Source organism: Myotis davidii, unplaced genomic scaffold, assembly GCF_000327345.1.
Source record: "Myotis davidii unplaced genomic scaffold, ASM32734v1 scaffold370, whole genome shotgun sequence".
Lineage (NCBI taxonomy): Eukaryota > Metazoa > Chordata > Mammalia > Chiroptera > Vespertilionidae > Myotis > Myotis davidii.
This window is the reverse complement of record NW_006288615.1, coordinates 15,793,920-15,819,331: the sequence shown is the minus strand read 5'-3', so window position 1 is coordinate 15,819,331 and position 25,412 is coordinate 15,793,920. Positions and strand designations below refer to the sequence as shown.

The following is a 25,412-nucleotide window of genomic DNA, read 5'->3' as shown; positions in this document are numbered from 1 at the left end:
CTCCTGCTTGCTCCAGCTCCATGGCCGCCGCCAACTTGATTGGGTTAATTGGCATACTTGCTCCTGATTGGCTGGTGGGCGTGGCTTGTTGGTGTAGCGGAGTGACACCAATTTGCATGTTTCTCTTTTATTAGTGTAGATCATATTATGTGGTATCATAGATAGTAAAAATTACTGACTTATTTTTATCATCTACACCGGGGTGGGCAAACTTTTTGACTCGAGGGCCACAATGGGTTCTTAAACTGGACCGGAGGGCCGGAACAAAAGCATGGATGGAGTGTTTGTGTGAACTAATATAAATTCAAAGTAAACATCATTACATAAAAGGGTATGGTCTTTTTTTTTTTTTTTAGTTGTATTCATTTCAAATGGGCCGGATCCGGCCCGTGGGCCGTAGTTTGCCCACGGCTGATCTACACGAATATAATACAAAGATGCTAATTGACTGTACCTTCGCTACACAAATCAGAAGAGTATGCAAATTAACCCAACAAAGATGGCCATTAAATTTGCATACTGCAGGCAGGGCGGGGCAGCGCCATCTGCTGCCTGCCCCACCACAGTATCGGGCCTGCCATGTGCGACCCAGGGAGGCGGGGCAGGCACTGCAGGATCAGGCCTGCCATCTGCCACCTGGGGAATGGGCCTAAGCCAGCAGATGGTTATCTCCCAAGGGGTTCTAGACTGTGGGAGGGCACAGGTCAGGCTTAGGGACACCTCCCCGCCCATGCACAAATTTTTGTGTACCGGGCCTCTAGTCCTATATAATAAAGAGCTAATATGCAAATGGTCACCACACCCTCACGCCATCACCCCGTAACGGCTGACACTCAACACTGGGGAGAGAGGAATGGGGACCAGCCAGGCACAAATGAGCTTGCGAGAGAGGAATGGGGACCAGACAGGCTGCGGCATGGGAGAGAGACAAGCCGCCTGCCCCGTGGTCCTGGGCACCAGTGACTGTGTCTGCACCTGTGGTCCAGGAGAGGGACAAGCTGTTTGCCCCGCGGTCCTGGGCGCCTGCACCTGTGGTCTGAGCGAAGCCGCCCCCTCACAGTTCCCTGCAGCTGCAGCTGGCCTGGGGGAAGCCAGCTGGGTCCTGGGTTCCTATGGCCAGCCAGAGGGAGGGAAGCCGAGGTCCCGGGTGCCTGCGACTGGCCGGAAGTGGTTAGGGGCGATCAGGCCAGTAGGGGAGCAGCTAGGGTGATCAGGCAGGCAGATAGAGGGGTTAGGGGCGATCAGGCAGGCAGGAGAACGGTTAGGAGCTAGCAATCCCAGATTGCGAGAGTGAGTCGGACATACCCTGAGGGGTCTCGGATTTGAGAGGGTGCAGGCCGGGTTGAGGGGTCCCCTCCCCCCATGCATGAATTTTGTGCACCGGGCCTCTAGTAATTTTATCATAGAGTTTAGTGCTTTGAGATACTCTTAGATATTTACCAACATTTGTTCTCACATTTACACCCCACAGAGTGGTTAAGCAGTTTGCTTAAAGTTACTCCTAAGCAGCAGAGCAGAGGATACAAATCAGGCCTTTACTAGCCCCATCGTTCCATAGCCTGTGCTCTTCACCGATTAGTACACTGCCTCTCTGAACTTATGGTTCCCTCTGTGTGGAAGGCTGTTCCTTTTGCCTAAGATGCCAAATGCTCTTCTGTCAGATCTTGCAAGCTGCATCTTTCCTGTCATTTAGAGATTGCAGTTTAACATTACTTCCTCAGAGGAGCCCTTCCTCACCACTTAATCAAAAGTTACTCCCCATTCAGTTCTTATCAAGTATCCAATTTAATTTTACAATAGAACTTATAAATACTTAATATTTTCTTATTTATCAGTTTATTTTGTGTCATCTCCAACACAATGAAAGAAAGGACCTTTTCTGTCTTAATATTGTATTCCTAGAACCTAGAAAAATGCCTGGCACAGAGTAAGTGCTCCACAAATAATTGTCGAATAAGTGAATTTATTTTACCCTTACTGATGAACATTTAGGGTTGTTTCTAATATTTCACCACTATAAATCTTTAAGCATCTACCTTACCATTTTCTTATAAATTCCTGGATGTTGAATTTCTAGGTAAAAGGATATTCATGTTTTTAAGGCTTTTGATACATATCATCAAATGACTTCAGAAAGGCTGCTCCAATTTATCAATAGTGGATTAAAATGTTAATTTTACCACACTTGCTCCAACACTGGGTGTAAAGTTCTTTTAAGACTTTACCAAATTTGATGGGCAAGAAGATAATATTACTTTATTTTAATTTCTTTGGTTATTATTTTTTTGTTAATTCTCACCTGAGGGTATTTTTTTCCCCTGATTTTTAGAGAGTGCAAGAGACGGGGAGAGACAGAGAAAGAAACATAGATGTGAGAGAGACACATTGATTGGTTGCCTCCCATGCGCGCGCGCACACAGGATCAGAGCTGGGGATGGAGCCTGCAACTGAGGTACGTACTCATCCTTGACCGGAATCAAATCTGGGACCCTTCAGTCTGTGGGCCGACGCTCTAGCCACTGAGCAAAACCAGCGAGGTCCATTTATTTGGTTATTAATGCTGTTGAAAATGTTGTCATGGTTGTAATGGCTATTTGAACCCCTCCTTTTGTAAACCACCAATATTCATGTCCTTTGCTCCTTTGAGTTTGTTCATCTTTTGACGTGAAGGAACATTTTATATATTAGGAATATTAATATATTAATATTAGTATTTCAACAAAGGTAATACTTTTCACTCAAGGGTGGTTACATGTGTTAAAACTTGACAGGAGCAAAAAAAAAAATTGAGCATTTTCTACTTCATTCACTTATTTTGAGAAAGTTCATTTGATTGAAGAATAGTTCTACAGTAAAACTCCACCATAAGTGGGGTACAAAAACTCTGATTGCATAAAATGAATGATTGAGTTATTGTAAAGTTAATAAGCATAAATTCATGGCTGAAGAAGAGCCAATCTAGCTTCATTATATCTGAATTCAATGTTTTCAATACTCTTAAAAATAGGATAATTAAATAGCACAAATTCTTTTGTTTATAGTTAACAGACTTTCTAATATAGACTCAAGAGAAAGCAGGTCTAATCAATTACTAAATAAAGGGCTAAGTCTGGAGTCTATCCTACTCATTTTCTCAGAAGCAGGATCAAAGATGAGGCCAAGGAACAAAGACAGCTACTATCACTGACCACCCCTATCCAACACAGGAAACATGCAATTGTAAGGGCACCACAAGGTTGGAGTGAAGGAAAAGATGAGAAAGATGCAACCCTTTCCAGAAAACAGAATATACCTTTTATATATAATAACAGGTTCCTGTGACTAAAATTAGTGGTCAGAAATATGTGAGCCAATGGGTTCTTCATATATGACCTACTCCACTCCCTTATTTCTTTGGGCTTTCTTTCTTTCTTTTTTTGTTTTGTTAATCCTCAACAGAGAATATCTTTTCAATTGATTTCATTTTTTTTTAAGAGAGAGTGGGAGGGGGAGAGACAGAGAGAGAAACATCAATGTGAGAGAGACAGAACGATTGGTTGTCCTCCACATGCTCCCTGATTGAGCCTGCACCTGAGGTGTGTGCCCTTGACTGGAACTGACTCCTCAACCCTTCAAACCAGCTATGGCAGGGCTTTATTTCTTTTGAGACCTCTCACCTTTCTTTCACCAAGTGGGTGTGTGGAGGTAGGGGAGCAAGGAGCATCAGTATGTGGGCTTTAAGATACCTGCATTGTGGCATCCGTGGGATATTCTTTTTGTCAGAGGTTCTCAGATCAAGGTCTGTATCAGCATTTTCTCACCACTGAGCAAATAGTTTCCCTTTACTTAAAATGTGGCTTCTATCTTTTTTAGAATAATAAGGATTTTAAAAAACTCAATTATAATATTGTATCTGTGTACTTCTTTTACCCATCTGACATCCATTAGCACCATTAAAGAAATAGTGTCAAACTTGACACTGGATCAAATTTCTAAACTCCTAATATGAGAATTGGCATCTTGGATCCTAAAGCCTGCATTTGGCTTGCTGGAAGGAAGCAGGATCTCTAGCTATAGAACAGAGGCTGAAGGTCATATGCTGATTGAGGGTGAATCCGGGGCTCTGAGGTGACAGTGGAAGCCACAGGGAGTATAAAGAGGTGCATCAGAGGCCTAGATGAACTGAGGACGGGGCTTCATGCCCACAGCATTTGCTTCAATAGAGCCGTTCTGCCTTTATCTGTTCTATATACTGGGTTTCATATAAGTTATCTTTTAAAAAAAATGCTGAATACCTCTTAAGTAAGGATACTATCAAATCCTTATTTTAAAATGAAGAGTTGAAGCTCATAAAAGTGAAATGACTTATGTAATGTTATAGGGTTAAGCAAGTTAATTTCTATTATAATTTAAAAAAATATATATTTTATTGATTTTTTTTACAGAGAGGAAGGGAGAGGGATAGAGAGTTAGAAATATCGATGAGAGAGAAACATCGATCAGCTGCCTCCTGCACACCCCCTACTGGGGATGTGCCCACACTCAAGGTGCATGCCCTTGACCGGAATCGAACCTGGGACCCTTCAGTCCGCAGGCTGACACTCTATCCACTGAACCAAACCGGTCAGGGCTCTATTATAATTTATTATGAGTTATGGTTGGATTAGTGTGGCTGTTTCAATAATATCCTAACAAGGCACTGATAAATTTAAATTAAAACTTGTTTTAATATCCTTTTATAAAAGGAATCCAAATAACACAAAACAAATTAGACTAATCTTTCTTAAGTAGACAACAATATGCAGAAAGGCAAATAAAATTTTTAAGTAAAAACCAATTTTAACATAGTTAACAGTTTTTTTGTTTGTTTTTAAATATATTTTTATTGATTTCAGGGAGGAAGGGAGAAGGAGAGAGAGATAGAAACATCAATGATGAGAGAGAAAATCATTGATTGGTTGCCTTCTGCATGCCCCACACTGGGTATTGAGTCTGCAACTCGGGCATGTGCCCTTGACCAGAATTGAATCTGGGACCCTTCAGCCCGCAGGTTGATGCTCTATCCACTGAGCCAAACTGGCTAGAGCTAAACTCAGTTTTTTGTTGTTGTTTGTTTTTAAATATATTTTATTGATTTTTTACAGAGAGGAAGGGAGAGAGATAGTTAGAAACATCGATGAGAGAGAAACATCGATCAGCTGCCTCCTGCACATCTCCTACTAGGGATGTGCCCGCAACCAAGGTACATGCCCTTGACCGGAATCGAACCTGGGACCTTTCAGTCCACAGGCCGACACTCTATCCACTGAGCCAAACCGGTTTCGGCCTAAACTCAGTTTTGATTTTATCTCTGAATTAAGGTGACTGCTGAGGCTTCTAGACCAATCTACTTTTATAATTCAGGAGGACATAAATATAGAAATAACCATTTCTTCCTTCTATATTTAAGTTACTAACCTGATAAACTATGTTTAATGTCTTTCACAGGGGCCCTTGGCTAGGAACATTAAATTCAATTCTAATATACTGTCTTTCAAATTCAGAACACATGATCATAGTTTCCTATTGACCATTATATTTTGGGATTGTGCCTTAGTCCAAAAAGGCCAACCCAAGTCAAAGATAAAATGTTATTTGATCTTTTCTTATTTGTCCTTGGTATATATTCTAAAACAAATAAATCATGTCTAGTGCTTACCTGAGCCATCAGTGGGAACTGAACTTGCATTGATTCCAGAAAGACCAAACAAAGGACATTCTCGATCTGTGTTGACATGACCCCATTTGTGACATTTAATGCACCTCACATTTCGAACCTGAGAAATAGTGAACATTATTTTGGTTATTAAAATATTAAGAATCTAACCAACATTTGGCTCCCTACGCCTTGGTAGATTTTAAATTAAATTACTCTAATTTTAAAGATTTCCAGAGAAAGAGACTCCATAACTATATTTTATAATCTTATATAATAAAAGGCTAATATGCAAATCGACCCAATGGCAGACTGACCAGTTGCTATGATGCACACTGACCACCAGGGGGCAGACGCTCAATGCAGGAGCTGCCCTTTGGTGGTCAGTGTGTTCCCACAGGGGGAGTGCTGCTCAGCCAGAAGGCACTCATGGATGGTGAGCACAGTGGCGGTGGTCGGGGGAGCCTCTGACTGCCAGCTCAGGCCAACTCCCCGCAGGGAACGGGCTTAAGCCATCAGTTGGACATCCCCCTAGGGCTCCCAGATTGTGAGAGGGCACAGGTTGGGCTGAAGAACCCCCCCACCCCCCGAGTGTACGAATTTTGTGTACCAAGCCTCTAGCTAGTTTAATATAAATACTAAAATCTTTTACTATAAAGTCTGCCTAAAAACTAAGCTAAATTCTATCTTTTTCTTTTTGACTCTTATTTTGTGGCAATAAAACAATGTCATCCAAAAAAGAATAATAAAATTCCAAAAAATAATTATGTCATCGCTTAATCTTAAATTCTTAGATAATTCTTCTAATTCCTTGAAAACTGCAGAGACCACTGTCATTATAAGCCCCACTATAAAACTTTGATTTCTATCTTTCATCAATCTATTACATTTAATGTTTTCTCCTCTAGTCCTTCGATTTTCTGATACAAACAGAAACCATAGAACTCCTTTTCAGCTTAAATACCTTTTGGACCACAACGTAAAGTATTTACTAAATAAAAATTTTTCTTACAGAGTAAAATACATGTCACTTGCCTGAATACCAAATGGCTGATCTCGGATGTTCATGTCATCTTTGGCATATCTATTATGTAGAGAAAAATGTGCAAACACAATATTAAGAATAATTTAATAAACAGCAGTTATTCTGAAAAAGTTCTATAGTTCTACCAGTAAATATATTACAAAATGTATAACTGTAATAACTATACAGAACTATAAATCTATTTAGTATTTCCAAACACCACTTAGTTATTAAGTGTCCAGTCTAATTTTTTTTAAAAAAATGAAAAAAGTAAAATAAAACTAAAGACTATAATCAGGCAAATTAATTGCATAAGACAAATCACCTAAAATATTTTTTCATATTAGATGCCTTTAGTGAATGAAAAAAAGAATACAAGATGGGATATCAGATAAATTGAATGATACGTATTTTTATCTTAAAAGAAAACCAGTCTTACTTTTCTCGTGGCGCTCCTTTCTGCCATTCAAATTTGTATTCAGTCTCTCCTTCTGTTTCTTCTTTCTGAAAACATTCATTAAAAAGTCTTTCAATTTTTCATAAAATTATAATCTACTGCAAGTAAATTCAAGCATAGTAAATAGTACTTTACCTCTTTATTTTCTTGATTGCATATCAAAAACACGGGGGAAAAAGGTAGAGCAAGTTAAAAACTTCATAAAAGTCTATCATATACTATACTATGATATACTATTTAATTATAACATGTAAGAATTTATTGGTTTGACATTTTTCTTCTTTCACAAGATAAAATTCAAATCACTAAAGGATATAAAACAAAATTAAGACATCATATTTAATAGGCATGTAGTCTCACTAAAGATATATACATAAATTATAAAAGAATAAACGCACTTCTGCTGATGTTGAGATTTTTTTCCTATCCAAAGGACCAGTCATGAAATATAACTAGATTATAGACAAATATTTTTAGTATTTATTCTATTGATTACAGCATTTATACAATTGCCATTTTAAACGATAGAGAGAAACTTTCATAACAGTTCTCAAACTTTTAGTTGCAAACATATCAAAGACTTAATAAAAGAAATGAGGTGAGTACCTTTTTTAGCTCCTGGTGGGGCCTCGTACATGAAATTAAGGCCATTCTTTACACGTTCATCTCCCATAAGCAATCTAAATAAAAATAAGACATAAGGGTAACAATTTTATGTAGGAGGAAAAAATTACAGAATAACTGTCCCTCAACCTCTAAAATTCTAAGGGAATTAAGGTATTGTTGTAATAGTTTCAAAACTTTACTCCACTCATTAGATGAAATCTGAAATATCTATGAGTCTACACTGATACAAATAAATGACTAAATAAATAAATGAGGAAAGGGAAAAGGAATTCAAATTAAAAAATACAGCGGTTTGGCTCAGTAGATAGAGTACTGGCCTGAGGACTGAAGGGTCTCAGGTTTGAATCCAATCAAGGGCACGTGCCCAGGTTGAGGGCTCGATCCCCAGTAGGGGGCATGCAGGAGGCAGCTGATCAATGATTCTCATCCTTGATGTTTCTATCTTTCCCTTCCTCTCCCTTCCCCTCTGAAATCAATTAAAAAATATATTTAAAAATATATAGTGGGAATGAGAGAAAGAGAAAATCACCGTTAGAAAACCACAGTAATAATTGATGTGAATGCTAAATTTAGCACCAATAAATGCCAAAACTACTGGGCAAAAGTTCTAGGAAAAACAGGATATTTGCATAGCTTCAAATATTAATTAAGTACCAAGGAAAAAAAGTAACTGTTTTTTAAAGATAAAGAATAACCACACTATGATCTGCTGTAAACCTACTTTTCCACCCACACACTCTTTATTGGTCTAACTCAATTATTGACTGTTTCCTGAACATCTTTTCTGCTTTCTCACTGCACTGATCTTTAATAAGCTTTTAAAGAAATATTTTTGTGAGAGGTGTCAGTAGTTTGAGTGTTAAACTTTTATTGTTCTTAAGCCAGGGGTCCTCAAACTACGGCCCACAGGCCACATGCAAATACAAATATTGTATTTGTTCCCGTTTTGTTTTTTTACTTCAAAATAAGATATGTGCAGTGTGCATAGGAATTTGTTCATAGATTTTTTTTAAACTATAGTCCAGCCCTCCAACGGTCTGAGGGACAGTGAACTGGCCCCGTTTAAAAAGTTTGAGGACTCCTGTTCTACGCTTTGCCTCAGCTGGAACTTGATCATAGGCTATATATACTCACATCAATATATTTTATGTGAATTATGGGTAAATGGCCATCTACAAATATGAGAGTAAAGATAGTTCAGAGGGAATAGAATCCTAGCCTTAAGACATTCAATTCAAGCCCTAACCAGTTTGGCTCAGCAGATAGAGCGTCGGCCTGCGGACTCAAGGGTCCCAGGTTCGATTCCAGTCAAGGGCATGTACCTTGGTGGCGGGCACATCCCCAGTAGGAGGTGTGTAGGAGGCAGCTGATCGATGTTTCTCTCTCATCGATGTTTCTACTCTCTATCCCTCTCCCTTCCTCTCTGTAAAAAATCAATAAAATATATATTTTTTAAAAAAACATTCAACTCAAAAAGGCTAACTTAATATATAATTCAGTAAGGGGTCATTTTCATGCAATTGGTTATTCTAAAATCACCAGCACTGTCCTGGCTGGGTGGCTCAGCTGGTTGGAGCATCGTCCTATACACCAAAAGGTTGCAGGTTCGATCCCTGGTTGGAGCACATGTGGGAGGCGACCGAACCATGTTTCTCTGTCACACTGATGTATCTTTCTCTCTCCCCACTACTTTCTCTCTTCCTTTCTCTCTCTAAAAATCAATAAAAAGATATCCTTGGGTAAGGATTTTAAAAAATAATAATAAAATTTAAAAAATAAAATAAAATCACCAGTATAATGGAATTTCTTACCTATTATCATATGATTCTTGTTCTTTAAGATATTGTTGCATTAATTCTTCTTGTTTTTTCTTATCATATGATATTTTTTGTTCTGCCATCCATACCTAAATTAATAAAGTAAAAAATTTAAAATAGGACGTTTGCTTTTCTAATAAAATATCAAATGCTATTATATATAGTTTACAACATAATCTACTTTGGTCATAATGACACCATTACAAAATAACAGCTGAAAAGTCTGATTTGGGTCTTTGGGCAAGTCCTTAAATACAACCATTCAAAAGAACTAAAACTTCAAGCAAAAATGTCCAACTTGAGAACTACTCTGAGCACCTGAAACAACAGCTCTTTGCACTCAGTCCCTGTATGATTTCAGAGAGAATAACCATCTCTCCACACGCAATATGTCTAGACTAGAAAACACAGGTACAACCAGGAGGGTCAAACAATGCCCAGGGGTGCCACTGACACAGCAAGGGGGGAAAAATGGAGGGCAAGGAAGAGGAAGAAAAGGAAAGGAAATGAAAGATAGTTGTAGAATAAAGGGAAGAAACAAGAGAGGAAACAAAGAGATCAGAGAGAGGTGTGTCAGATGTCTCAAAGGCACCAGCAGCACAGGTTGAATGTGTCCCTATGTGAAATTCTCAAAACCATAAAAGTGGTGAAGGTAAAAAGTGCACACAGCTTATGCAAGGATATTTAACCATGTTACTTCCTGAGCCTAAAAGGTACCAATGCCTTCCTATCACCTTTAGAATAAAGGACAAAGTATTTAAAAACCATTCACCAAAAACAAGTCAAACTTTTTCTCCAACAAGCTAATTTTAAGAAGGTAAATTTGAGGACAAATACTTACTTTGATAAAATTATAATTAACTGTGGGTGAGGGCAGATGAGTATGGGGAGGAGGATGTAGGACAAGACTGCCATTTTTCAATTTCAGGAGCAAAAAAAAGGTAGTTATTAGTATTTTAGTAGTGCTGAGATAGGAAAGTGCTGAGGACAAAACTTGAGATGTGAAGAAGAAAGGTTAATCCTATCCTATATAATAAAAGGTTAACATGCAAATAGACTGAACGGCGAAACAACCGAACAACTGGTCGCTGTGATGTGCACTGACCACCAGGGGGCATACACGGAACATGGCGGCAGGATGGGGGAGCAGGTGAGCGGGGGCACCAGACCACAGCAGGGCACTGGTCACTGTCATGGGGTCGAGCCTCTGGTGGTTACTGAAAATTCTTTGCTCCCATGCGCCGTGGTCCCACACGGCGCTTGCACACTGCCAGTGCTGGAACGGCTGCTCACACCGGCTGCTGGCGCCCGGTGCCAGGCCTGATTGCTTGGCGCTATCAGCAGGTGGGAGGACCAGCTGCTGGCCCTGATTGTCCCTGAGGGCTTCTCTACCCACCCCTGCTCCCGAGGGGTGATCGGGGCAGCAGCTGCTGCTCGCACCCACTGACAGCGCCGGCCTCGCTTGCACCTGCTGCTCACACCTGTTACAGCAACTTTTGGTCCCAACTGCTCTGCGCTGTCAGTGGGTGTGAACAGGGCTGGCGCCATCAGTACATGGGAGTGGCTGCAGTGGGAGTGGGGCTGCCAGCAGAGATGGGACTGGGGCCCGCGTCAGGAGGAGCCAGGCAGGGATGTGGAGGATGGGCCGAGACCCACCCCTGTGCCCACTGCAGCCTTGCGGCCTACAGTTCTTTTCAAGGTGCATGAATTCGTGCACTGGGCCCCTAGCATGGAGATAAAAGCAAAAAATCAAACGAAAAGAATCCTTCAGGGACAGAACACCAGACATTTATTTTGGTATAAGTTCCTGAAGTTTCTTCCACTGACTTCACACTTACCAATGTAGAAGAAAAACCTACACTTAGGATAGGCAGTAAAAGGTACATGTTTGTGCCCTAGCCAGTTTGGTTCAGTGGATAGAGCATCGGCCTGTGGACTGAAAGGTCCCAGGCTCGATTCCAGTCAAGGGCACATTCCTGGGTTGTGGTCTCGCGGGCTCGATCCCCAGTAGGGGGTGTGCAGGAGGCAGCCGATCAATGATTCTCTCTCATCTTTGATGTTTCTATCTCTCCCTCTCCCTTCCTCTCTGAAATCAATAAAAATATATTTTTTAAAAAGGTACATGTTTGGAATTTTCAAAGTAGCTTAAAATACAAACAGTTGCAAAAGAGAAATGCCTAGCAGAATAACATATTAATAACAATCTAATGAATAACATATCACTTCTGACAGAATGACTACCATTTATTTGCTTTAGATTTCATAAGGTTATTTTACTTGTCTCAATTGCTCGAGAGCTTAAACACATATTGAGTATTCATTATGGACTGGATAAAAAGTAATAAAGCACATTCTTGTCTTCAAAATGCTCAGAATCTGCTAATAGAAAATCATACTAACTTTTCTGTAATTTTAAGCTCTGTATAATAAAAAATACATGAATTATATAATATAAATAATAACAATAAAGTTTGATATTTGGACAACAGAAATATGTACAAGATAACAAAATAGAGTAAGACAGTGATTAACATTAGGGACCAGGAAGGAAGGCTAGTATAAGGGAATACTTTATAGCAACTTTTGGTTTTCAAAAGTTATTTTTTTAAATCAAATCAAGGGTAGCCAATGTTATCTATTTCTTGTATATCTATATCCTTCCAAAGATGTTCTAATACACATATACACAAAAGGATATACAGGGTAGTGCAAAAGTAGGTTTACAGTTGTGAGTACACAAAACAGAGTTTATTCTTATTATTTTATTATATTATTTTCCATATAAACAACTATAAATCTACTTTTGCCCCCGCCCTGTGTATATAAAACAAACGTACATACATATTCCTTTTTTTAAAATCTTCACCCAAGAATATGTTTATTGATTTTAGAAAAAGGGGAAGGGAGGGAGAAAGAGACAGAGAAACATCAATGTGAGAGAAACATTAATCCGTTGCCTCTGAATGTACCCCTACCGAGAACTGAATCTGCAACCTAGGCATGTGCCCTACTAGGGAATCAAAACCACAATCGTTCTGTGTACAGGACACCACTCCAACCAACAGAGCCACACACCAGCCATGGCCACACATTTTTTTCTCACTCTTTTCATATACGGTAACATATATTACATACACATGTTCATATACACACAGAGAATATGTATAAAATAAAATTCTATACCATGGAGATCATTCAAGATCAGTGAATAAAAAGCCTTCTTGTAATTTGGGGGGTGGGGGAGGGTAGAGAGCTGAACATCATTCTATTGTGGGGCTATATCATCATTTATTGAACCCATCTCCTGCTGCACTAATGAGCATTTAAAAAATTTCTAATCTTTTGCTATTAAAAACTCTATTGCAATAAATAACCCTGTACACAGCAACTTCATACATGTTAAACAGGTTTTTAAAGAGGATCAGAATGTTGCCAAGGAAAAAACAGGGCAAGATCCTTTTCTTTTTTTTAAATATATTTTTTATTGATTTCAGAGAGGAAGGAAGAGGGAGAGAGAGAGAGAAACATCAATGATGAGAGAGAATCATGGATTGGCTGCCTCCTGCAAGTCCCCCACTGGGGATCAAACCCACAATCGGGCATGTGCCCTTGATCGGGATCGAACCTGGGACCTTTCAGTTCCCAGGCTGACGCTCTATTCATTGAGCAAAAACGGCTAGGGCTAGGGCAAGGGCAAGATTTTACTGGAAGAGGAAATAACTCAAAGACCCAAAGGTGTAAAACTGGAATTAAGTAGTTTGACATTACTGGAATATAAAATCGGAACTGGGAGAATGGCAATTGGGGACAAAGAAGGAAAAATAAACTGAACCCAGATTACTTGGACTTAATTCTGTAGTATTTTAATAAGGAGTGGGACAAGATCAGAGTTTTGCTTTAAAAAGACTTTTCTATGGAAACAACCCAAATATTCATAAACTGATGAATGGACAAATAAAATGTGCCATATCCACACAATCAAATATTCAGGAATAAAAAGACATGCAATATTGATATATTCTACAACATGGATAAACTTTGAAAACATTATGCTAAGCGAAAAAGGCAATATTTCACAAAAGACTACATATTTCATGACTTATATGAAATGCCCAAAATAGGTAAATCCACAGAAATATAAAATAGATTTGTGGTTGCCTAGGGCTGGATAAGAGGGAAGGTTAAGGAGAAATGGGGAGGAACTGCTAACAGATACGGGTTTTGAGGGGGCGGGTGACAGAAATATTTTAAAATTATTTGTGGTCATGATTCATAAATTCATAAATATACTAAAAACCAGTAAACTGTGTACTTTAAATGGGTGATTTTATGGTATGTAATTTATATCTCAGTAAAGCTGTGAAATAAAATAGTTATTCTGATGACTATGTAGAGAACAGATTTGAAAGGGGTCAAGACTGGAGGCAGAAAAATCAGTCAGGAAACATAACAGTCCAGGTGAAAGATAATGAGAGTCTAAGCTAAGATACAGGCAGTAGTGACAAAGAGAAGAGAAGGATTCAAGAGATATTTGGGGGGTAAGACCAATCGAATTTATTTGCTGACTAGATAAAGGGGTAATGGGAAAGGGATGAATCTTGAATTCCTGGCTTGGATGACTGGGTGAAGGATTGTTACTACCTATACTTCCTACTCATACGAGATAGGAAGTATAAAAAGAGCAGATTTTGGATGAAAGATAAGTTCCATTTCAGATATGTTGAGTTTGAGATGCCTGTGGGATATCTAGATGAAACTGTTCAGTATATAGTTCTTTTGAGGTAGTGGAGACAGCTGGGGCTGTAGATTTGAGAGTCATGAGTGAAGATGGGGTAGTTAAAACTATGAATTTGGATGTGACTGCTTGGGAAAGCATATAGAGTAAGCAAGGCATAGGCCAAGAATGCAACTCTGTATTTGGGAGCAGGCTAAGAATAAGTATATGTGTAGCGAAAATTAATATTTTATTGAGCACTCCCTCTAGAATGGTGGGCACACTCAGTGCTAGGTGGTACTTTGTTTCAAAGCCTTTATCTAAACCGTCTTATTTAACCCTCATACCAATTTTACAAGTCAAAGCAATTGATAATGATCATTCCTAATTTATAGATTAGGAGACTGGAATGAGGGAACGATTTTGTGCATGGTGTCAGGGCTAAAAGCGACTGTGCTGGAATAACTAGAATCTAGGCCTGCTTCCAATGCTCAGACTCTTCCTCCGTCATCTCTCCTTTCCACTGCTATAGTACTGAGCACGGTTTCTCTTCACTGCGCCTCGTAGACACGTAATTGATTACTGAAAAGCCAAACTTCAGCGAGGTCTTCGGAGCGATACTACATTATCGAGTAGGATAAAGAGAGGAAGCAAGGGGCTGACTTTATTTCCACGTTAAGAGCTACCTTATCTTAAATAGTAAGTTTTCTCTGTACAGTTTAGCAGCGCTCCGACACCGCGATCCTGGGATTCGAAAAGGCAAATCCAGAATCTCCTGAGGGAAGGAATGAGGAACTCTATCAATCTTCAGATCTTATGGATTTACATTCTTGCAGACAGTGTCGACGGAGCAGACCAGGCCGCCTAAACCCGAGGGCCAGCTTTGTCAACAAGTTTCTCAGCGGGGGTGAAGGGACAAGAACACGAGAGCTTTGGGCCTGGCGAAGAGGCGACTGTCTCAGGGATCCAAGAGACACCAGCACTCCCCAGGTCCAGCACGCCCTGGGAACCCAGTCCTAGGGCCAGCACCCGCCCGGGCTCCCCGTACTCACTTTCTTGATGTTGGATTTGGAGGCGGGATGAAAGTCCTTCTTGCACATGAAATTGGCGAAGGACTTCCCCATCTTGGAGGCTGAGCTGGAGAAAGCCGCCGCTAGGTCTGAGAGCAACGTAAACAAACTCTGCCGCCTAACCGGAACTGCGCTTCCCTTTGCACGGGGCACTTCCGGGGTCAGAGGTGACGGCTTCCGGCAACTAACGCCTCTCCCGGACACTGATCGCCCCCTCCCCTTTTCACTTTGCCCGCAGGCCAGGTGAGGGGCGTGCACGGGGGAGGAGCGCACGTAGGAGACGTGGGAAAGTGGGGGAGACGGGAAAGATGGCCGGGGGGATCCCGGGCCGCTGGGGGCCCGGGGCACAGCTGCGCCGCCGCCGTTTCAACGCCCCCGACGGGGCGCGGAGGGTGCCCTGTGCGGCGGCTCTTCTACAAAACGTGTTTGAAGTTCGAGCCCTTTATTTACCCCGGGAACTCGAACTCGAGTTAAACTTTTCTGCACCGATTTTCTCATCTATGTTATGGGAGTAGTAATTCTCACAATGTGTAGCCCGTTTGTGCGGAGGTTTTTCTGAAAGCAGTTGGTGAACGAAAGCTTTTAAATAGGGTGTCGACGCTACCAGAGCGGGGACTGTGTGTTTTGTCGCCACGGGGCAGAAAGATGTTCAGGAAACATTTGTTGAGTGATAAATGCACAGTAAGCCCCTGCGGCTCCCCCTCGAAATGGGCTCCCTGGGTGCCTTGCTAACGAGGCTGCTCGTTTCCTTAGCTTTCCGGACAACCCCGTAGCTCAGACCTAGTGCCGCTTTATGGCCCTTGAAACTACAGGGTTTGGGGTGGCCGTGGCTGCTCCAGGGGCGCCACCAACCAGCTTCTCTTGCGGGTGTGTGTGTGCGGTGCCTTCCGTGGGATATGCACTCGTTTGCCGAATGAAAAAAACAACAGCTTTCATTTGAGTGTCTTCGTTGTATGCACTGTGCAAAACACTGGACACATCGTCTTACTAATTTCTCATAATAGCCCTATGATATATTTGAACCAGGGATTCCCAAATATGGAAATAGTCAAAGATGACTCAGGGAAGACTTCAGGAGTAAAAGAGTTTAGATTTAGACCCTCTAAACCTGTGGGTCGCGACCCCTTTGGCAGTCGAACAACCCTTTCACAGGGGTTGCCTAAGATCATCCTGCATATCAGATATTTACATTACGATTCATAACAGTAGCAACATTACAGTTATGAAGTAGCAACGAAAATACTTTTATGGTTGGGTCACAACATGAGGAACTGTATTTAAAGGGCCAGAAGGTTGAGAACCACTGGCAGAGGGTAAGTCTGACTGATAGATTAGAAGAAGGTACTTGTCATTGCCATTTTCTTATTGACTCTTGTGCTGCAAGATTCATTCCCAAGTCATTTTCTGACTGATTTTTGAACTACAGTCCATGAAGTTTAAAACTTCAATGAACAGCTTTTATTAGATATGGCAATAGTATCCCTTGGTCATTAAGTAAAACTTTTCTGTTTTGTATATACTTAAAATTGCTTTTCTTATTTTGAATCTTCTATATGATTTTCAGTTTAAAAAAAATGGAACCTTGTTCCTGTGACACTTTTGTGGCATTACCTCCAGCAACAGTGCAAAATAGGATTATTTTTGGAAAAAATTCAGATAGACTCTGTGATGAAGTACAAGAGGTAGTTTATTTTCCTGCTGCAGTTCACGATAACCTGACAGGACATCTTAAGGTAGGTGAAATACATATTTTGTTAGCAATATGTTTCTTTAAAAATATCATAAACAGTTTTTTTTGTCATAAGCTAGCTATTTGGCAGATACTATATAAGTTAAAAATTCAAGAATTGAATTTGAAGAATAATTTGAATCAAAAGTAGACTGCTGGTCTTTTGTGATTTGGAGGAAGCTGAAATAACAATAATAATGTTAATTTTATTTGATTGCTTACTATGTGTAAACCTGTTAAATAGGGCAGGGATTTAAAACCTGCTGGCTGGTGTGGCTCAGTTGGTTGACTTTCATCCTGTATACTGGAAAGTCACCAGATTGATTCTCTGTCAGGGCACATACTTAGGTTGCGGGTTCAATCCCCCGGTCAGTGTGCATGCAGGAGGCAACCAATCGATGTTTCTCTTTCACATCTCTCTCTTTTCCCTCTCCCTTCCTCTCTCTCTAAAATCAAATTTTTTAAAATTTTTTAAAATCCTGCTGTCAAGCTTAGGATTTAGTAGAGGAATTGGATGCGGATGCTGCAGCTAACCCCATTATAAAGTATGATGGTCTAGATATAAAATATAAGAGCAGCAAGCTGTGACAGCAGTGGAGAAAGAACAATTAATTCAGTCTAGGGATGAAGGAAGGCTTCACTAGGAGTTGGGGTTTCAGCTGGAGTTTGATGGACAACAAGGATTCTGATTGGTGTAGAATAGGAAGAGTCATTCAGATTCTGGAATAACAATTTTATTACCTGGGAATAAAATCGTTATTGGACCCAGTGATAACACTAGCAACATGAATTTTATGTAGTCATTTGGTAGAATACACATTAATTAAAGGGTTCTTTAAAAATTTTAATTAAAAAAATCTATTCAGCATGGAACTTTAAAAGTTTTATTTTGTGCTTTAATTGTTAGCATATTTTTTAGAGTTCATTGATATTCTAATACTAAAATATTTCAATGCTAGATGTATTCTGTATACTAGGCCAGTTTTTCTTTTGCTGCTACTATTAATTATTTTTGGGTCCATTTCCACTTTTGTCTCTTCATACTTAAGTCTAGCCTATCCTGTAAACTAGTGGTTCTCATTCTTTTCACTGCTGTGGACATAATAGATGGGTGGGCTTTTATGGCAATACCCTGTGTATAAGAGCTACCATATGGACCTATATCACTAACCAAGAAAGACTGTGTATTAAGATTGAAAACTGCTTCCTTAAGCTTCAAGTCACATACATCCTCCTTTACAAAATATTTAGAGTTTTCACAATTAGAAACTGTCTCTCTCCTGAGCTTCTGTAGCTCTTCATCTTCATTTTTCTTTATGGCCCCCTATATTTTGTTGTACCTTAGTTAATGTCCAAGTCTTAGTTTCTTGAAAACAAAACCTGTAACTGATGCATTTCTTAGCAGAGTGCTTTATAATAGAAGATACTCAGCAAGTGTTTGTTTTTTTAAAAATACATTTTTATTGATTTCAGAGAAGAAGGGAGAGAGAGAGAGATAAAAACATCAATGGTGAGAGAGAATCATTGATCGGCTGCCTCCTCGTAGGGATTGAGTCTGCAACCCAGGATGTGCCCTTGACCAGAATTAAACCCGGGATTCTTTGGTCCACAGTCTGATGCTGTATTCACTGAGCCAAACTGGCTAAGGCTCAGCAAGTATTTGAATGAATAAATACTTTAGGGTCAATTCTGAATATGATTATTGAAAATTACAATTTAGTTATACTTCATTTGTGAAATGGTCGTATTTTCTGGTTGATTTTTAAGATCTTGGACTTGGACAAGTTATATGTTTTTGGTTTTATGGTTGTTGTATGACTCTCTTTACAGTGTACTTACATAGAAATTGATCAAGTCCCTGAAACATATGCTGTTGTTCTCAGTCGCCCAGCTTGGTTGTGGGGCGCAGAAATGGGAGCCAATGAACATGGCGTTTGCATTGGGAATGAAGCTGTTTGGGGAAGAGAAGAAGTTTGTGATGAAGAGGCGCTACTGGGCATGGACCTTGTCAGGTTATTTTTCTGTTGTATTTTTTGCACTATAGAACTTGTCTGAATTTTAAATTTTTGTGTAACTCTTACATATTTTATTTTTTCTATTTTTTCTTTTGTTTGGACTTTGATACTTTATTGTGTGTGTCAAAAATGTTTTAAAGGCCGAAACCGGTTTGGCTCAGTGGATGGAGCGTCGGCCTGCGGACTGAAGGGTCCCGGGTTCGATTCCGGTCAGGGGCATGTGCCTGGGCTGCGGGCACATCCCCAGTGGGGGGTGTGCAGGAGGCAGCTGATTGATGTTTCTCTCTCATTGATGTTTCTAACTCTATCTCTCTCCCTTCCTCTCTGTAAAAAATCAATAAAATTTATAAAAAAAATGTTTTAAAGTACTAGCATGTAGTCTAAAGACTCAAATATCATTAATTGGGAGAGGCTAAGAATTGATAATCACGATTCATTGGAAGTACCTAACATATTTTGTCAGACCATAACTAATTCTCACAGTAACTTCAAATGAGATACCTGAGGATCAGAGATCAAGTAACTTGCCAATAAATTACCAACTTTGAATTTGAACATTGATCTGTTTGACTCCAAAATCATTGTTTTCAATTCCAAACTGACTTCAGGAGCAATAGTTTTGAAGTTGGATTTCAGTTTACCTGTTAACTTGAAATAATTTTTATTTGAATACAACCATAAAATCTCATGTGCATGAAATTATTTAAGCAAAACAGTGGAAATTTATTTTAACCTGAGAACTTTAATATTTTTATTTTAGACTTGGCCTTGAAAGAGCTGATACAGCTGAAAAAGCTCTCGACGTCATTGTTGATTTATTAGAAAAATATGGCCAGGGTGGAAATTGTTCAGAGGATGGTATGGCATTTAGCTATCACAACAGTTTCCTAATAGCTGATAGGAGTGAAGCCTGGATTCTGGAGACTGCAGGGAAGTACTGGGCAGCAGAAAAAGTACAAGGTATGGATAAATTTTCCTCATTTGTTTTACAATTAATAAATTCTCCCTTACTTGCAGAAGTTGCATGTAATTGTCTTTCAAGATTTATAATTCAGTGCAATGAAGGGTTGAACTACAGGAGAAATGAAACAATTTTCAAGAACACACAATGAAAGAGCACTACAAAGAGCTTTTTTTGAAAGGGAGAAAACAGTGATGTTATCTTTTTTCCGTAGATGTAATATAAATTTTAAATAACCTCTATGTATTTTCTATACAGTAGCTCTTGGCTGTTTTATAGTGTTTTCCACTCTTTAATAATCTCTTACCATTTTCTCTCTTTTAAATTTGGGCTGAATTCCAAAATTTCATAATGTGTGGGTATAAAGGTGAAAAAGGGGAGTGGTAGTAGGGCGGGCATGGATGTCTGTGGCTAGTGGTTAGAAAGAATATGTTGATACAATAGTAAAGTATTATCATAGTAAAAGAACACAATTTAATTGTCTTAAAATGCTTTGCTTTGTTTTCCATGGTTTCTTTATGAACATATATTCCTCTCATTTTTCAAGTGGGAAAATCCAGACAGGTGAATTACTCAAGGCAGTGAATGAAAAACAGAATTTAAGTCTTTCCATCCTGACTCTCCATTCAGTGTTCTTTCATTAGAGTCCAGTCTGTGCTCAAGTGTGATCACATACTCCTTGTGCACTTACGTCCTGGATCTCATGGTTTTACAAGGGAGATAAGATACACATGTGAAAATATTAAATAGTGTATGAATGATACAAACACATAGATACTGTCAACATTTGGAGAAAGTGAAAGTCACAGTGAGCCAGAGGAGTTCAGAAAGGCTTTATGAAGGTAGCCTCAAGCTTAGGAGGATTTGGATGTTATTTTTCATTGCCAGTTTTTTGATGGACATTTTATATTTTTTATGTATGTTTACTAATACAACAGTAAAAAAACAGTATATATAATTGAATTTAGACTATTTTTCTTATTGTAATAATTGGCCTGATTGTACCATTAAGCACTTTTTATTTTATTAACTATGCCATTTGCAAGAGAGAAATGAATAAATGTATTCTTTTAAAAAAGATGGGCCCAGCAAGCCATCCAATGTGAACACTATCATTGGGTTTAATTATCCAGCTCTAAAATAACTTTGCCCACTGGTTTCTCTTCCTTACTAAATGATCCCAAGACTAAAGAGTTAAACTAGGGAATTAGCTATTAGATGGAAAACTCTCTTTTCTGTATTTGTCCTATCCTGACTTAAGTCTAGTTTTTATGGAGAGAATATCTCAAGTATAACTGCATTAGAGTAATTTAATTGATTTCTACTTGGCAGACTGTAATTCTAAATCTGTCAATTCTCATTTATCATGATATATTTCATTCATAATGATCTCTTTAGCACAGGCTTTTATTATTTTGTCTATTTTGTATTTTAGTTGACCATTTTGTTTAACCTAGTGCCATGCTATTTTTGGAAGACTTATATATTTCTGTTCTAAACTTCTTTATGACTATTTTTCAAAACTAATTAATACTAAAATATATTTTAAAAAAGTCTCAAAAGCCAACAGTAAAAAAAAAAAATCCAAATAGGAAAATGGGCAAAAGACATGAAGAGACATATCATCTAAAGGGATATGCAGATGTCAAAAAAACACATGGGGAAAAAAACATGTAAAATGATGTTCAATATCATTATCCATTAGGAAAGGGAAACTAAAATCACAATGAGATATTACTATACCCCTGTCAGAATGACTAAAATAAAAAATGACACCACTAAGTGCTGGTGGAGACTGGATCACTGATACATTGCTAGTAAGGATGTACAGCTACTCTGGGTAACAGTTTGGAAGTTAAAAAAATCTAAACATGAAACTATCATAAAACCTAGCAATTGAAATGTGCATTTGTCCCAGAGAAATAAAAACTTACATTCACACAAGAACCTGTACATGAATATTTATAGCAGCTTTTTCCATGACAGCCCCAAACAGATGTCCTTTAACTTGTGAATGGCTAAACAAACTGTCATATGTTCATACTATAGAATACTACTCAGCAATAAAAAGTAATGAACTATTGATACATGTAATAACCTGTATGAGTCTTTAGAGAATTATACTGAATGAAAAAAACCAAAAAGTTATATACTATATGATTCTACTTATATAACACTAGAGGCCCAATGCATGAAATTTGTGCAAGGGGCTCGGCCCTCACAGCCCCGGCTTCGTTTGGAAGGTCATCCGGAAGGACATCAGGAAGGTCATTTGGCTGTCTGGCCTAATTAGCATATTATGCTTTTATTATTATAGATTCTTAAATGACAGTTGTAGAAATGGATAACAAACTAGTGGTTGCCTGGGGCTAATGAGATGCTGGGGATGGGAGACAAGTGAGTGTGGCTGTAAAAGGGCAACTTGAGTGATCCTTTTGGTGATGAAAATATTCTACATCTTGACTTGATCAGTACCAGTATTTTGGTTGTAATATACAAAAAGTTACATTGTGGGGAACTGGGTAAAGTATACACAGGATCTGTCTATTGTGACAACTGCATGTGAATCTATATTTCAAAAATAAAAAGTTTACTTTAAAAAGCAATTTATCTTTTTGAATATGTAGTAGATGCATGTGATACAAATTTTGAAGACTATATTAACATTTAAATTGTGATTATGAATCATAATATACAGATAGCTACATATTATTAAATACCACTTTTCTTCTCCCTTCACCTCTTCTTCTTTGAAAAAAGAGGGAGTTCGTAATATTTCTAATCAGCTTTCTATAACGACCAAGATTGATCGGGAACACCCAGACATGAGAAACTATGCTAAGAGGAAAGGTTGGTGGGATGGTAAAAAGGAGTTTGATTTTGCGGCGACATATTCTTATATTGACACAACCAAGATGACAATTTCACCAGGAAGATACTGTGAAGGCTACAAACTTCTGAATAAACACAAAGGTAATTTTATCATTTAAATAGTATCAAAATGAAAAATTATATTTTTGTGTAGGTATAATATGGGTATAATAAAATATTTTTTGAGGCATCATCCTTAGTAAAGATGTAATTTTAAACTAAAAATATTGTGATATTGTAAGCTATTTTTTAAGATGAGTGAAGTGTTATAAATTTATGAGAGGGTAATGATTTTTTTTGTAGAACAAGTTCAGATTTGTAATTCTTAGACCCTTTTTCCAGTTCATACCCATGTTCTTAATCCAAATTAGAATTACTTTACCTCTCAGAGTTCACCGAAACATGGAGACAGAGTTTTTGGACTATAACTGTTGCTTCTTCCATTTATCTTCGATGGTACTATTATTGGTTATTTTTTTATTTTTTTAAAATATATTTTATTGATTGCTTACAGAGAGGAAGGGAGAGGGATAGAGAATTAGAAACATCGATGAGAGAGAAACATCCATCAGCTGCCTCCTGCACACCCCCTACTGGGGATGCTCCTGCAACCAAGGTACATGCCCTTGACGGGAATCGAACCTGGGACCTTTCAGTCCGCAGGCCGACGCTCTATCCACTGAGCCAAACTGGTCAGGGCTATTATTGGTTATTTTTATGACAAAAGTTATATCTAGAACTGGTCAAAAAGACAAACTGAGTAGATTAAGAATTTCCACTCCAAAACTCTATAAAGGCTGAATAAAATATTTAAATATTAAAGACATATATAGCTAAGTTCAAACACAAGAAGAAGAAATCACTAGGTACCAAAAATGAGGGGAGAACCCATTATGTTAGCAAGATTTGAGATGTCTTATTCCCATACAGTACCCTTCCTCTCTGTGTCAAAGGTGGGGATTCTGGACCAGGTATAAGCCTTAGAGGCTAGTTTTATCATCTGTGAGAATGTAGGTATGTAAGTGAAAGACCCATTTGGAGAGCAGGAACTGGACTCCGTACCAAAATTATAGTATGAAAAATGCTACTCTGCTCCCTGCCCAGAGTTCTAGCCTGGAATTGTGCTGTCTGCTGTCTGAGCTTTGGGTCAACAAGACTCCTGTGAGAGATTGAACGCTGAGCTACATATATTTTTGTAGGCACAGCAGGGGCTACCTGTGCTATCCTGAGAAACAAACACTGGTTTGAAGCAATAAACCACACAGGATTCCAGCATACCTATATCTCTATATTCTCTATGAGAATATTTGATATGATAAATATTTAGTATTTTATTCAGATTTTCCATCCAGATAGTAAACCTGCTATAATGACTCTGTATGTAGTTGCCATTGAAAACATTTAAGCTTCATGGGTGTTTAGATGAATGGTTGTAGTTTCTATATTTACTATGGATAATTTCTATTGTTGAGTCCTGAAGTTAACTGATATATTCATCTGCATTATCTAACCCGCTGTTAATCTCATGTGGTGACATTTTCATTTCAGATGTTGTAGTTTTCACCTCTACATATTGTATTTGGTTCTTTTTATATATCTCCCATTTCTTTATTCATTATCTTCATTTTTCTTGAAATCTTTGAACATATTCAGCATATTTATAATAGCTGTTTTAGCATCTTGGTCTGCAAACTCCATTATCTCTGTAATTTATGGGTCTGTTTCTGTTTTTCTTCTGGTTTTGGGTCACATTTTCCTGCTTATTCATATATTGAATTTTTTAAAAATATTCTTCATTGATTGTTAGAGAGAGAGGAAGGGAGAGGGAGAGAGAGAAACATTGATGCAAGAGTAAAACCTTGATCTGTTACTTCCTGCTGGGGATTGAACCTGCAACATGGGCATGTGCCCTCACTGGGAATCGAACCCCAAACCTTTCTGTGCCTGGGATGACACCCAACCTACTGAGTGATGCTGACCAGGGCAGAAGTAAGTCTTGATTTAGCAGACAGTTTGTTTGTTCTCAACCTGCTAACTTTATCCCCTAGTGGGCAGCTCAAATTTCAGTTCAGTTCTTTTATTTTTAGCTGATCTCCCCTACACAGATCAGGTGAGATGTGGGCAGAGTTTTTTACACAGAATTTGGTGGTTCCTCTCTTTAACTTTCACCTTTATGGTATTCCCCCTTCACTTCCTAGTGCCTGTGGCTGACCTCTGGATCTTCAGGCCACAAAGACTAAGTTTTCTATGGCTCCCTGCCCAGTATTGCGAAGCATTGACCGTGGGCCAAAGCTGTAACAGAAAAGGGAAACACCCTGTGCATTATCTCATCTTCCAAATGTCACCTTCCCTCCAGAATTTTTCTGCTTTTGTTTGCTCTGAAGAGCCTTCGGTTAGTTGTTTTTCTGCATTTTATTCTGAGTGTATAGTTATTTGAGGGAGGGCTGATCTGG

At 38.8% G+C, this 25,412-nt stretch overlaps 2 protein-coding genes across 3 annotated transcripts in view; one reads left to right on the top strand and one right to left on the bottom strand.

Moving 5' to 3' along the window:
* CIR1 (corepressor interacting with RBPJ, 1) overlaps nucleotides 1-15,493 on the bottom strand; it is a 31,886-nt gene extending 16,393 nt beyond the window's left edge. The window contains exons 1-7 of the mRNA XM_006779522.2: nucleotides 15,366-15,493; nucleotides 9,594-9,688; nucleotides 7,762-7,835; nucleotides 7,291-7,301; nucleotides 7,138-7,202; nucleotides 6,710-6,758; nucleotides 5,678-5,795 (exon numbers count right to left, since the gene is read on the bottom strand). Coding sequence (XP_006779585.2) covers nucleotides 5,678-5,795; nucleotides 6,710-6,758; nucleotides 7,138-7,202; nucleotides 7,291-7,301; nucleotides 7,762-7,835; nucleotides 9,594-9,688; nucleotides 15,366-15,437 — 484 coding nt within the window. The 5' untranslated portion in view covers nucleotides 15,438-15,493. The remainder of the gene's footprint in view (nucleotides 1-5,677; nucleotides 5,796-6,709; nucleotides 6,759-7,137; nucleotides 7,203-7,290; nucleotides 7,302-7,761; nucleotides 7,836-9,593; nucleotides 9,689-15,365) is intronic.
* Nucleotides 15,369-25,412, top strand: part of SCRN3 (secernin 3) — a 21,849-nt gene continuing 11,805 nt past the window's right edge. For both annotated transcript variants that reach the window (XM_006760603.2, XM_015561980.1), the window contains exons 1-5: nucleotides 15,369-15,626; nucleotides 16,948-17,116; nucleotides 18,943-19,124; nucleotides 19,888-20,087; nucleotides 22,849-23,061. In XM_006760603.2, the coding sequence (XP_006760666.2) occupies nucleotides 15,412-15,626; nucleotides 16,948-17,116; nucleotides 18,943-19,124; nucleotides 19,888-20,087; nucleotides 22,849-23,061 (979 nt within the window). In that variant the 5' untranslated portion in view covers nucleotides 15,369-15,411. The remainder of the gene's footprint in view (nucleotides 15,627-16,947; nucleotides 17,117-18,942; nucleotides 19,125-19,887; nucleotides 20,088-22,848; nucleotides 23,062-25,412) is intronic.